This window comes from Macaca fascicularis, chromosome X (assembly GCF_037993035.2).
Source record: "Macaca fascicularis isolate 582-1 chromosome X, T2T-MFA8v1.1".
NCBI classification, from domain to species: domain Eukaryota; kingdom Metazoa; phylum Chordata; class Mammalia; order Primates; family Cercopithecidae; genus Macaca; species Macaca fascicularis.
The window spans coordinates 84369222-84382379 of record NC_088395.1 but is presented as its reverse complement, the minus strand read 5'-3'; the positions used below and the strand labels follow the sequence as shown (position 1 = coordinate 84382379).

The window sequence follows — 13158 nt, the reverse complement described above, 5'->3', positions numbered from 1 at the left end:
TGTGACTTCCAATGCCAAACACAAACTTTCTTGTACCCTCAATTAATTGGGTAACGTAGGCCATAGATGATCAAGACACTCTCTCCAAGAGGGTACAAGAAAGTGACACAGGTCAGGATTTAATTTCCCCTCCTCTATCCCCTGTTAGGGGAGGTAAAACATAAGTGTAGTAATATCTGAATTGTGAATAAGTGAGACTTTCGAGACTGCCCCAGACTAACATGACCTTCTCGCCACACTCGTAGTACAAACTGACAGCACACAAGACTCCCTGCAGGAGAAAGGACGATGGGAAGCCAGTGTAGGACTTACCTGGTTTCTCTATCCTATGGTTAAACCTCTGGAGCTACGCAGACCGTGGCAGCGATAAATCCACGTACGCAGGCTCCAACAAAGCTCACACAATCGGAGAAGTCACAGTAGCCGTGGCTGCGGCGGCGGCAGCAGCAACTCCTGCGGCGGCGGCAGCAGCAACTCCTCCCTCTGCTTCTCTTTTCCCACCCCCAGCCGCCGCGGCCAGACGCCTCTATCCCTCCCTCCCTTGACTACCCCCACTTCCGGGTGATGCCCCTGCCGGAAGCTGGGCCGCCACGGGAAAGAGAGCGACAGGTCACGTGACAAGGAACGCGTGGTCTAGAGCCAAGCTTCTCCCGCCCCCTGCTGCCCCCGGGCAGACACGCAGCCTCGGGTGGGTCTTTGTTAGGGTACAAGTCCGCTACCCCACCCCGCCCCCACGACAAAAACAAAACCAGAAAACCCATACTAAAACAGTGCCTTTGTCATCTTTAGTTTCCTAACCTCAGGCCAAGATGTAACATAAAAGTTCCTTATAAGTCATCTTCCACATAGTTCATCTTTGCCCAGCATGAAATTCACGTGCATCTGTTAGACTGTGTTAACTTGCTTCCTGTAGACTGTGTAGCCTAATTCCAGATGTAAATACCAGAACTATGAATTTGCCCTCTTTCCTCCATTGAAAAATGACACCAAGAGGAAAACGTTTATAAATTCATAATTTTTATATGTGTGTTGAGGGGGTAGGACGTCACTTAACCATCTTCATAGTGCCATTCCAAGCTCTGAACCACTCTCCCATTTATTCATTCACTCGTCCCTCATTTTAAACACCTAGAAGATTCCAGTGATGCAAAAATGTTAGTCTCTATTACCATGAGTTCATAAAGAGATGAGATGCATAAAATGTAAACAATGCAATAAATGGTACAGAAAACATTTGAGAAAAGGGTATTATTTTATTTGTTTTCCAACTTGACATTTTAAAAAGCAGCAAAATTCTAGGATTTTTGAAACTATGAACATTAACAGTAAAAAGAGGGAGAGGCTCCATCTCACTTATTTCAAAGCAAGATGTGGCCTTTTCATATTTCCTTTCATGAAGTATCTGTCATAAGATGTAGAACAAAACTAATCACAGGGCTATTTGTATTTTCATCTGGAACCATTTGAACCCAGTTCCCACAGAAGAGTATGAAGTCTAATAATGTTGCAGAAATCAAAATAGTACACAAAATACAAATATCAAGTAAATATTTGTAAAAGACTTAGAACAGCATCCGGCACAAAGTAAGCATATTTAAGTGTTGAAATAATTTCCATCCTACCTGTTGTCAAGTCCCTATTAAGCCTTGACAGGCAACATTTAAAATTACCCATAGATCTACATTTTAGGTCTGTGATTAAGTATTTCAGAATTATTCTCCCCCTCTTTTTTTCTTTTTCTTTTTTTTCCTTGAGACGGAGTCTCACTCTGTCGCCCAGGCTGGAATGCAATGGCACAATCTCTGCTCACTGCAAGCTCCGCCTCCCAGGTTCACACCATTCTCCTGCCTCAGCCTCCCGAGTAGCTGGGACTACAGGCGCCCACCGCCACGCCCGGCTAATTTTTTGTATTTTTAGTAGAGACAGGGTTTCACCATGTTAGCCAGGATGGTCTCGATCTCCTGACCCAGTGATCCGCCCGCCTCGGCCTCCCAAAGTGCTGGGATTACAGGCGTGAGCCACCGCGCCCGGCTATTCTCCCCCTCTACACTCATCCACATAAATATAAAATTAGCCTCAGGACTCATCTTCCCAGGCATTATTTTGTAGTTATCAATGTGTGCAGCCTTAATTACGATACAAACTCAGCCCCAAATTTAAAATCTTAAAAATCACATCATAGGAAATTAAGATAGCTTTTAAGTGGGTTTCCAAATATTAGCAAGTTGGTTTGTAACTATATTAACATTGTGTTAAGCATCCAAAAGAAATTCACTAAAAGGCAAAACCAAAAATATAGCTTTATCAGAAGCAGAATATTGAATCTACTAGTTATCTAGTATTTTTATGTAAATATTAAAGTTTATCACTATGAGCTGCAAGATCCTCTGCCAACCATGTACATTCTTAGGCACTCTAACGTAAAAACCTAGAGAGCTATGTATATATTTCGTTGTTGTTGTTTGTTTGGTTTTGAGAGTCTTGCTGTCACCCAGGCTGGAGTGCAGAAGTGTGATCATAGGTCCTTGTAACCTTAAACTCTGGGGCTAAAGCGATCCTTGCACCTCAGCCTCCCAAGTAGTTGGAACTATGGGCACACACTACCACACCTGGCTAATTTTTGTTTTCGTGTGTGTGGAGATGGGAGTCTCCCTTCATTGCCCAGGCTGGTCTCGAACACCTAGCCTCAAATGATCCTCCCACCTCAGCCACCCAAAGTGCTGGGATTACAGATATGAGCCACCAGGCCCAGACTAAAACTCTGTCTTTAAATGCATCATCCCTAATCCTCCTTACCAATGCACAAGCATAGAAGGGAATGTCTTCAAGAAATAATCAGGTTTGCTGGGGTATCAGATAGCAGGTATCCCTAAAATGCTTATGAAGTGTATTAATAACCCCAATGATGTTAAGCCAGGATGGGAACTCAACATCTGTACCTCTACAACTACCACAGTACCTATTTCTAGGTAAGTTAAATGAATCTAAAATAACAGAACACAGGTGCTAAAATAATTCTGTCCTAGAGTGAAATTAAGAATGGGATTTATGAGATTGGGCGCCGTGGCTCATGACTGTAATCCCAGCACTTTGGGAGGCTGAGGCAGGTGGATCGCCTGAGGTCAGGAGTTTGAGACCAGCTGGTCAACATGACAAAACCCTGTCTCTACTAAAAACACAAAAATTAACCAGGTGTGGTGGTGGGCGCCTGTAATCCCAGCTACTTGGGAGGCTGAGGCAGGAGAATTCCTTGAACCCAGGAGACCCTTGAACCCAGGAGACGGAGGTTGCAGTGAGCCAAGATCACACCACTGCACTCCAGCCTGGGCGACAGAGCAAGACTCTGTCTCAAAAAAAAAGAATGGGATTTATGACATTCACACTCATGTTAAAATATTTCATAGCCATCCAAATAAAGGATTGGCAATGCTTTAAAGGTAAGTAACTTACCTAAATTCTTCAGACATACAGATACTTGAGGACAGAAGACTAATTTGATGACTTTCCAACTCTAGGTGTAACTAAAACTCAAAGTGATGTTACAGGTACATTGAGAAAATTTGTGTGAAAGGATATTTTCTTGGCTCTGAGAGCGCTAGGAAAACTCCAAGGTCAGTATATATTGTGATGACACACACACACACACACACACACACACTGCTTCATTTCTAGTAGTGGCCATAATAGTTTTAGAATTACTCATCAGGACAAGATAACTACAAAACTAAGTTCAAAAAGTGTGTTCAAAGATACTACCACCACCAGGTTTTATCACACAAAGCAACATATAATTTTGGTCGCAAATGGACACAGAAAACATTCTAAATTGTCATATAGATGACAACTATCACTTAGCTTAGTACAAACCATACTGAAACTGCCTCCACGTCTTAAGAAATAGTGTTAATTCAGTGACAAAAAGGTATATAATTGAAGGTTGACACTTCCTTAAATGCATGTTTATTTTACTTCAATATCTCTCAGGGTTATATGTATCTGAATACTTCAGTACTATTTTGAACATTCTAAATATGAAATACCATAAAGCATTCAAATTTATCAAATAGTGATACAATATGTTTACTAAACTCGCAACTTAATTTATAATGACTTTCAATTTTTCCTCTTCAAATAAAATCACTGACTTTGGCCCATTTGATGAGAAACTAGGACATATCCCATGACAGCATACTTCCAGCACTCTAAGTAATAAGCAAAAAATAATTTAGCTAATATAGACAGGTTACTTGACTGAAATTCTACTTTCTGCTGACTTGATCACTATCAAGAAAACTACTACAAAACAAACAAACAAACAAACAAAAAAAAAAAACACCACCGATTACAGCTCTTAGCCAAGAAAGTAATGATATATAAGCTGGGCACGGTGGCTCACACCTGTAAGCCTAGCACTTTGGGAGGCTGAGGTGAGCGGATTGCCTGAGGTCAGGAGTTCAAGACCATCCTGGCCAACATGGTGAAACCTCATCTCTACTAAAAACACAAACAATTAGCCAGGCACGGTGGCAGGCGCCTGTAATCCCAGCTACTAGGGAGGCTGAGGCAGGAGAATTGCTTGAATCCGGGAGGCAAAGGTTGCAGTGAGTCGAGATCGTGCCAGTGCACTCAAGCCTGGGCAACAGAGTGGGACTCCATTTCAAAAAAGAAAAACAAAGAAATATGTGCTGCAGATACTGTTTTTCTTCAGGTAACATACATAAAATCCAATGTTATGTACTAAAATAATAATCCACAAATCCAAACATTGTTAATAATTATAGCAAGTCAACAGGTGAATGATAGTAGATAACGGGGAACAGATTGCATTTGCATTTGACAAGATTCTTTTTTTTTTTTTTTTTTTTTGAGACAGAGTCTCGCTCTGTCGCCCAGGCTGGAGTGCAGTGGCCGGATCTCAGCTCACTGCAAGCTCCGCCTCCTGGGTTCATGCCATTCTCCTGCCTTAGCCTCCCAAGTAGCTGGGACTATAGACGCCCGCCACCACGCCCGGCTAGTTTTTCGTATTTTTTTAGCAGAGACGGGGTTTCACAGTGTTAGCCAGGATGGTCTCGATCTCCTGACCTCGTGATCCGCCCGTCTCGGCCTCCCAAAGTGCTGGGATTACAGGCTTGAGCCACCGCGCCCAGCCCGAAGATTTTCTTTAATATCATAAACATTCCTAATAATAAATATGATGAAAAACCAAGAGCTATAATCAAGATGAATATGCCCGAGCACTTAGGGAAGCCGAGGCAGGCGGATCACGAGGTCAAGAGATCGAGATCATTCTGGCCAACACGGTGAAACCCCGTTTCTACTAAAAATACAAAAATTAGCTGGGCATGGTGGCGGCATGCCTGTAATCCCAGCTACTCGGGAGGCTGAGGTAGGAGAATCACTTGAACCCAGGAGGCAGAGGTTGCAGTGAGCCGAGATCATGCCACTGCACTCCAACCTGGCGACAGAGCAAGACTCCGTCTCCAAAAAAAAAAAAAATTGAATATGCAAAACAGCCAAGGAGCTAGTAGCTAGTCTTCAGACAGGCTAGGAGTTTCTTTTATAGGACCACTCCTCCCTTGGGTCTGGTGGCACTTCTAAGTTTTCTAGGCAGGAGTGAAAAGGAGTTAATAATGCCAATTCCAAGTATAAATACAAATGAGAGTCACATAGTAGTAGGCATAACCAAAATCCAGGCCAAATTTTTGGCTCAAAGGTGATCTACAATAGTTCTGTGATCAGTTATTTATAAACATAATTTCAGCTTACTATAAAGTTGACTTCCAGGTCAAAGGCAAATTTTCCTTTTACATTACCTCATAAAAGCCATTTAAGGGCTGGGTACCGTGGCTCACACCTGTAATCCTAGCACTTTGGGAGGCTGAGGCAGGCGGATCACCTGAGGTCAGGAGTTCGAAACCAGCCTGACCAATATGGCGAAACCTTGTCTCTACTAAAAATACAAAAATTGCCAGGCACTGTGGCTCAAGTCTGTAATCCCAGCACTTTGGGAGACCGAGGTAGGTGGATCACGAGGTCAGGAGTTCGAGACCAGCCTGACCAACATGGTGAAACCCCATCTCTACTAAAAATACAAAAATAAGCTGGGCCTGGTGGTGCGTGCCTGTAATCTCAGCTACTCAGGAGGCTGAGACAGGAGAATCGCTTGAACCCGGGAGGCAGAGGTCGCAGTGAGCCGAGATGGCGCCACTGCACTCCAGCCTGGGGGACAGAGTGTGACTTCGTCTCAAAAAACAAAAACCTATTTAAGCAGTTGCGCAGCATTTGACTTTAACATAAAGGCTAAAGTGATCAAGCTTGGTTTCATTTACAAAGAAACAAAACCTACAATGAAGGTTTCAAATGTACTTTATTTCTTCAGTAATGCCATATCTTAATGGGTACACAGTGCTATAATTTGGCATCAATTATGAGCTGTTTTTTAAACAATTCATTATTACACCAGCTGGGATGATTACTGATTTCTCCACTCCTTTGGGGTAACTCTGCCAACAGGGGACAGGTTCCATTCTATTCCGATTTGTGTTGCTACCTGTAAGAATTAAAATGCTGTCAGTTACATGCTTAAAACAGAGTATACTCTCCCTTAGAGACTATTTCTTGAAAATGACAGATATTCTGCTCTATAGGTTAAAAATACACAGAAACTCACCTGGGTAGATCTAATACCCTCCATATAGGCCAAACCTGATTGCTGTCCTAATTTTCTAGTGCAGTGCTATTGTTCAATAGAACTTCTTGAGCTGAAGGAAATGTTCTAGATCTTCACTGTCCCAAACAGTAGTCACTAGCTACATGTGGTTACTGGTCACCTGGAATGTGACTAGTATCACTGAGGAAATGAATTTTTAAATTGTATTTAACTCAAATTTATACTTCACATTTCTATACTACCCACTCAAAACACTGATTCCCTCAACCACGACTACCTAGTAACTGCTAAAGAGTGTTTTGTATTCTCTGTATCACTAAGGAATATTTCACCTCCAACAGCTCCTCTGATCAAACATTTGTTCAACATCTGTTTATCCTTCTAATTAAGGATACTTTTTTTTTTTTTGAGACAGTCTCGCTTTGTCGCCCAGGCTAGAATGCAGTGGCACGATCTCGACTCACTGCAACCTCCACCCCCTCCAAGTTCAAGCGATTCTCCTGCCTCAGCCTCCCAAGTAGCTGGGCTTACAGGCGCCCACCACCACGCCCGGCTACTTTTTGTATTTTTAGTAGAAATGGGGTTTCACCATGCTAGTACTAAACTCCTGACCTCAGGTGATCTACCTGCCAGGGCCTCCCAAAGTGCTGGGACTACAGGCGTGAGCTACCATGCCCAGCCTAGGCACACATCTTAATATTTGATTTCAGGAAAATCAAAACAAAAATTAAAAAGGCCTATTTATTTAAATAAAGATTATTACGGTAAGGGTTAATTTGTATCTTTTGAAACCAACTTATGTATTTATTAAGACTTCAGGCCGTGCACAGTGGCTCACACTTACAATCCCAGCACTTTGGGAAGCCAAGGCAGGCAGATCAAGAGGTCAGGAGATCGAGACCATCCTGGCTAACACGGTGAAACCCCATCTCTACTAAAAATACAAAAAATTAGCCGGGCGTGGTGGTGGGCGCCTGTAGTCCCAGCTACTCGGGAGGCTGAGGCAGGAGAATGGCATGAACCCAGGAGGCGGAACTTGAAGCGAGCCAAGATCATGCCACTACACTCCAGCCTGGGTGACAGAGCGAGACTCTGTCTCAAAAAAAAAAAAAAAAAAAGACTTCAGGACTCCTACTTTTTGCCAGTAAGTACAGTGACTGAAAAACAGACTGTTAAATGTAAAATGTAAAGAAACTAAAATATAAAAAGTTGTATTACATCTCATCTGTCAGGAATATTGTGCTAAGTTCTGAGCGCAAAATTTTTTTTTTTTTTTTTTTTTTGAGACGGAGTCTCAGTCTGCCACCCAGGCTGGAGTGCAGTGGCCGGATCTCAGCTCACTGCAAGCTCCACCTCCCGGGTTCACGCCATTCTCCTGCCTCAGCCTCCCGAGTAGCTGGGACTACAGGCGCCCGCCACCTCGCCCGGCTAGTTTTTTGTATTTTTTAGTAGAGACGGGGTTTCACCGTGCCAGCCAGGATGGTCTTGATCTCCTGACCTCGTGATCCGCCCGTCTCGGCCTCCCAAAGTGCTGGGATTACAGGCTTGAGCCACCGCGCCCGGCCTGAGCGCAAAATTTTAAAAGAAAAATTGTTAAGTGGAGTTATGTCCACGAAGGTGATCCAAGGTAGTAAAAATCCTGGAAACCATGAACAAAAAAATTACTGATAAAACTAAGGATGTTTAATTTGAAAAAGAAAATTCAGGAGATATGATAGCAATTTTCTATTATCTGATGGCTGTTATATGGAAGTGGATCAGAATTTCTGTGTTGCAATGAACGATGGTTAGCATAGGAAAAAGGCAGATTTTTAACTCACCATACGATCCTTTTAACAGCCACACAAGGCTGGGCGCGGTGGCTCACACCTGTAATCCCAGCACTTTGGGAAGCTAAGGTGGGCGGATCACCTGAGGTCAGGAGTTCAAGACCAGCCTGACTAACATGGTGAAACCCCATCTCTACTAAAAATACAAAAATTAGCCGGGCATACTGGAGGGTGCCTGTAATCCCGCTAGTTGGGAGGCTGAGGCAGGAGAATCCCTAGAACCCAGGAGGCAGAGGATGCAGTGACCTGAGATCACGCCACTGCACTCCAGCCTGGGCAACAGAGTGAGACTCCGTCTCAAAAAAAATAAATAAATAAAAAACAAAACCAAAATTAGCCAGGTATGGTGGCGTGCGCCTGTAGTCCCAGCTACTCGGGAGCCTGAGGCAGAAGAATTGTTTGAACCAGGGAGGCAGAGGTTGCAGTGAGCCAAGATCATACCACTGCACTCCAGCCTGGGGGACAGAGCGAGACTCCTTCTAAAAAAACAAACAAACAAACAAAAAACAGCTACATAATATGGAAAGGGCTGCCTTGTGATCCAGTAAGCAATTTATTACCGGGAATGTTAAGAACAGAAGACAGATGAATGCTGCGATAAAAAAACCTCTGTACTGGGTAGGTAATTAGATTACAGAATCTCTCAAGTCCCTCCTAACTAGAAATGTACACTACTATGTTAAGACACTTTGAATGCACAGACTAAATGAGAATGAAAAACATCTAAAATAGAAATTATTAATCAATAGTACTTACATATGTCCATGTAGCAATACAGAAAGTGGCTCCACCAGCTAATACAGCATTACCGTATTTGTCATGAAAATCAGGTGTACGTTTCTGGTGGCTCTGCCTTGCCATTGTTTGCTGAATGCTTCGAACTTACAGGAAAAAAAAATTACAGAAGCATATTATCAATTGTCAGGAAAAGAAAACATATGTGATTGATACTGCCAATCAGGAAAGCCAAGGAAGTTAATTTTACAGTATTATGTAGTTCAATAAAATGTTAAAACACATGGTAGCTATTAATCAAAGCAAAGCAGTGTACTTTGAAATGCATCAAAAAGAAGATGAATTGACAGATGGACAGATACGTGATAAAACATAGCAAAATGTTAACTGTAGAATCTTTGTGGTGGGTATATGGGTGTTCATACAATTCTTCCAACTTTTCTGTATGCCTCAGAGTTTTCATAATAGTATTGGGAAAAAAGCAAAGAACGAATGATGTCAGTAACATTCTCTACAAAGTGGTATTTACATAACCCCTGAAATTTTGGCTCCCATTGATTAATTCGAATACTTATGACTTAAATTTTCATTAAAGTTTACTAACAGAGCCCAACAACTTACAACATACAAGGGTGAACGAACTCAAATGAACTTCAAATTAAAGCACACTAAATGCTTATGATTGTAAAATTACTACAGTAACAAAAATATTCGCCAAAACTAGAGTAATCTTGATTTTTAAAAAATTAGTGGGCTGGGCACAGTGGCCCAGTAATCCCAGTACTTTCAGAGTAATCCCAATACTTTTGGAGGCCAAGGTAGGAGGATCGCTTGAGGCCAGGAGTTTCAGACCATGTGGGAAACACAGTGAGACTCTGTCTCTACAAAAAATTGAAAATTAAAAATTAGCCCGGCATGGTGGTGCACGTACACCTGTAGTCCCAGCTACTCAGGAGGCTGTAGCTGGACGATGACTTGAGTCCAGGAGTTAGAGGATGCAGTGAGCTATGATCACACCACTACACTCCAGCCTGAGTAACAGAGCAATTCTCTGTCCCTAAAAATAAAAATGAGAAATGGGGTACATAAAAAAGTGTAAGACAGAGATTCTGTCCTCAAGTAACTTCCAGTCTAGAGGATTACACATGTAGATAAAAATCAGTATCGTACAAGGAAGCAGAATTAGCTAAGGAGTTAGTTTTTGAGCAGAATGATAAACTTTGCTGTTACTATTATACTAGTAGAAAGAGAACAAAAAAGTTTCCAAATGGACCCTGGAGGAACTAAAAAGGAGGGCTTCGGAAACAGCCGAGACTGGAAAAAGCTTGTTTCTAGCTGTTTTTTTTTTTTCCTTCCTGTCCAATTTAAGTAGCAGGTCCTTATTGTTTTAAAGAGCCTCAAAAGGTACTTATATATATAATGAAAAGTTAGGGAACCTGAGGCAGAAGAATTACTTAAACCTGGGAGGCTGAGATTGCAGTGAGTCGAGATTGAGCCACTGCACTCCAGCCTGGGCAACAAGAGCGAAACTTTGTCTCCAAAAAAAAAGAAATTGCAATGTTGCCCATTCACTAGCAATTAATATTTCTACGTGGTGTAATGGGTTACTTCAAGATAGTTATCTGACCATTATTGGATCTTCTAATTGTCTTACATAGCTTTCCCTTTTCATCTTTTAGTCACACTGGGATAGGCAAATTTACAAATATTTCATAATATATTCTGCTCCAGAAAAGATAAGAAGTGGGCATGTGAATTCCACACTGAAAAAAAATAAAAAACATTTCCTGAGGTACAAGGTGGCCCTATTTGCTCAAAAAGCAAAGAAATTAAGACTACCAAAAAATTCTGCAACATCTCATGACTTCAACACACTCATGTAACTCTGGTGGATTTCATTAGCCCTCTCCTCTGTGACAACTGTTTAATTACCATACATTGGTGATCTCATAAAATCCTCAACAACCCCATGAAATAGGTATTATTTACAATTTATAATTTAGGCATTATTTACAAATTACTTATTTTACAAAGAAGGAAACTGAGGTTGAAAAAGGCTAAATCATATGCCCAAAGTAAAAGAGATAATAAATGCTACTTTTGGAATATGAAAATAGTCCAGCTAATATTTTGTAGTTATTTTCAAAGTTGCTTACGTGTTTAGAAGACAATCTAGTAATATCCTCCAATGATTCTGTTAAGTGAAAATCAAAAGATGGCTAAACAAACTAAATAGTAATTCAGGGTCACCTTCATTTTGTAACAACTGCCCACGTTACTGAAGGTCACCTTCTGCCCAAATCAAGTATGAAAATTAATTTGTTCTCCTCAGTCTACTGCATTTTCACTACATAATGCTGGTCTCAAAACTCCCTGTACCTGCCCAACCTTTTAATGAGAAAAAAAATGAACACGATTACTTTCAGGACAGCTAACATTGTTTTTTTTTTTTTTTTTTTTCCCCCGAGACGGAGTCCCGCTCTTGTTGCCCAGGCTGGAGTGCAGTGGCAGTCTTGGCTCACTGCAACCTCCGCCTCCCGGGTTCAAGCGATTCTCTTGCCTCAGCCTCCCAGATAGCTGGGATTGACAGGCGCCCGCCACCACGCCGGGCTAATTTTTGTATTTTTAGTAGAAATAGGGCTTCACCATGTTGGTCAGGCTGGTCTCGAACTCCTGACCTCAGGTGATCCGCCCGCCTCGGCCTCCCAAAGTTCTGGGATTACAAGCATGAGCCACCGCGCTTGGCCAGCTAACAGTGTTAATCCACAAATAACTTCAAAGCTGCATCGATACCATTTAGGTTGTTTCCCTGCAATTAAAACATGTGAAGAGCTAGATTTACAGTTTCCGTCTATTGCAGTAATAGGAATTGGAGAAGATATTCTTCTATACAGGGTTAGGAGTAAACATATCCCCAAAGCTAAAATGTAGGACATCACTTAAGGAACGAGGTGTCTACCAAGAGTGTCCTTCCCTGAAATCATAGGTTACTGAAGAATTAAAAAGCAGAGCTAGACTATCACTCCGATAACACAAAGAGAGCAGGAAACCGAAACAGAAAGACTGGGTGATAAAGCCAATGCTAACGACATCATCCCAATAACTTGGGACAAGATGGGAGACAGCATTCAGGATTAGAAGGCCGAGATGTTGGTAGAGGGAAAGGATACGAGGCTGCGAGGATAAATTGATATAAGGTTGTTGTAAATGATTTGTCATAATTTTTGCTCACCTTGGAGACGATTTAGTGCGTTTTTGACCAAGGGAAACATCGTGAAGGTGAAGCTAGAACTGCGACAATGGAGCTGCTGCTTTGGTGCAAATTCGCTTCAGGTACCCTTGAACAGAGCTGAAAAACAAAATGGCTTTCAGCCGGGATTCTTAATGGCATTTGGTGCAATCTCGCGAGATCTGTAAAACCTATAGTAATTGCAAGCCTTTTTACCGCGAAGAAAAAAATGGCCTTTTGGGAAATGTAGTTTCCGGCTTTATAAAATGACGTACGGTGGGTGGTGGTTAATGAAGAATGAAAGAACTCCTCTAAGCTAGGTTTAGAGCTCTATAGAGGGCAGCAGAGACACTGATCTTCGGCGGAATCATTTAAGAAACTAGGTTCAAAATGGTGTTAAAGTTCCACAAGCTTCGGTTTGGTATCTCCACACTAGCTCTTTCTTCTTTCTGTTCCTCCAAAACTTCCTTTACTTCTGTCATATTTTTTTTTGGTCTGCTATTACTACTATACTAATTGGCTTAGCTTTTAGTTTTCAAATAACTTCAAGTTTAGAGAAAAGTTGCAAGAATAGTAAAAACTATTGTAATATGTAGATAAATATGTGATAAAACAAATTTAGAAAGCTATTGGCCGGGCGCGGTGGCTCACGCCTGTAATCCCAGCACTTTGAGAGGCCAAGGTGGGCGGATCAC

At 41.9% G+C, this 13158-nt stretch overlaps 2 protein-coding genes across 3 annotated transcripts in view; both read right to left on the bottom strand.

Moving 5' to 3' along the window:
• The window catches only part of ATP7A (ATPase copper transporting alpha), a 151516-nt gene extending 150969 nt beyond the window's left edge, over nucleotides 1-547 (bottom strand). For both annotated transcript variants that reach the window (XR_012430365.1, XM_005594001.4), the window contains exon 1: nucleotides 313-547. The gene's annotated coding sequence lies outside the window, so the exon portion shown is untranslated. The remainder of the gene's footprint in view (nucleotides 1-312) is intronic.
• A 5801-nt stretch (nucleotides 548-6348) lies between these two features.
• Nucleotides 6349-12592, bottom strand: COX7B (cytochrome c oxidase subunit 7B). The gene is made up of 3 exons (XM_005594000.4): nucleotides 12467-12592; nucleotides 9256-9380; nucleotides 6349-6550 (listed from the first exon to the last, which is right to left on the bottom strand). The coding sequence occupies exons 1-3, from the start codon at nucleotides 12504-12506 to the stop codon at nucleotides 6473-6475; spliced, it is 243 nt and encodes an 80-aa protein (XP_005594057.1). The 5' UTR covers nucleotides 12507-12592; the 3' UTR covers nucleotides 6349-6472.
• Nucleotides 12593-13158: the final 566 nt, after the last annotated feature.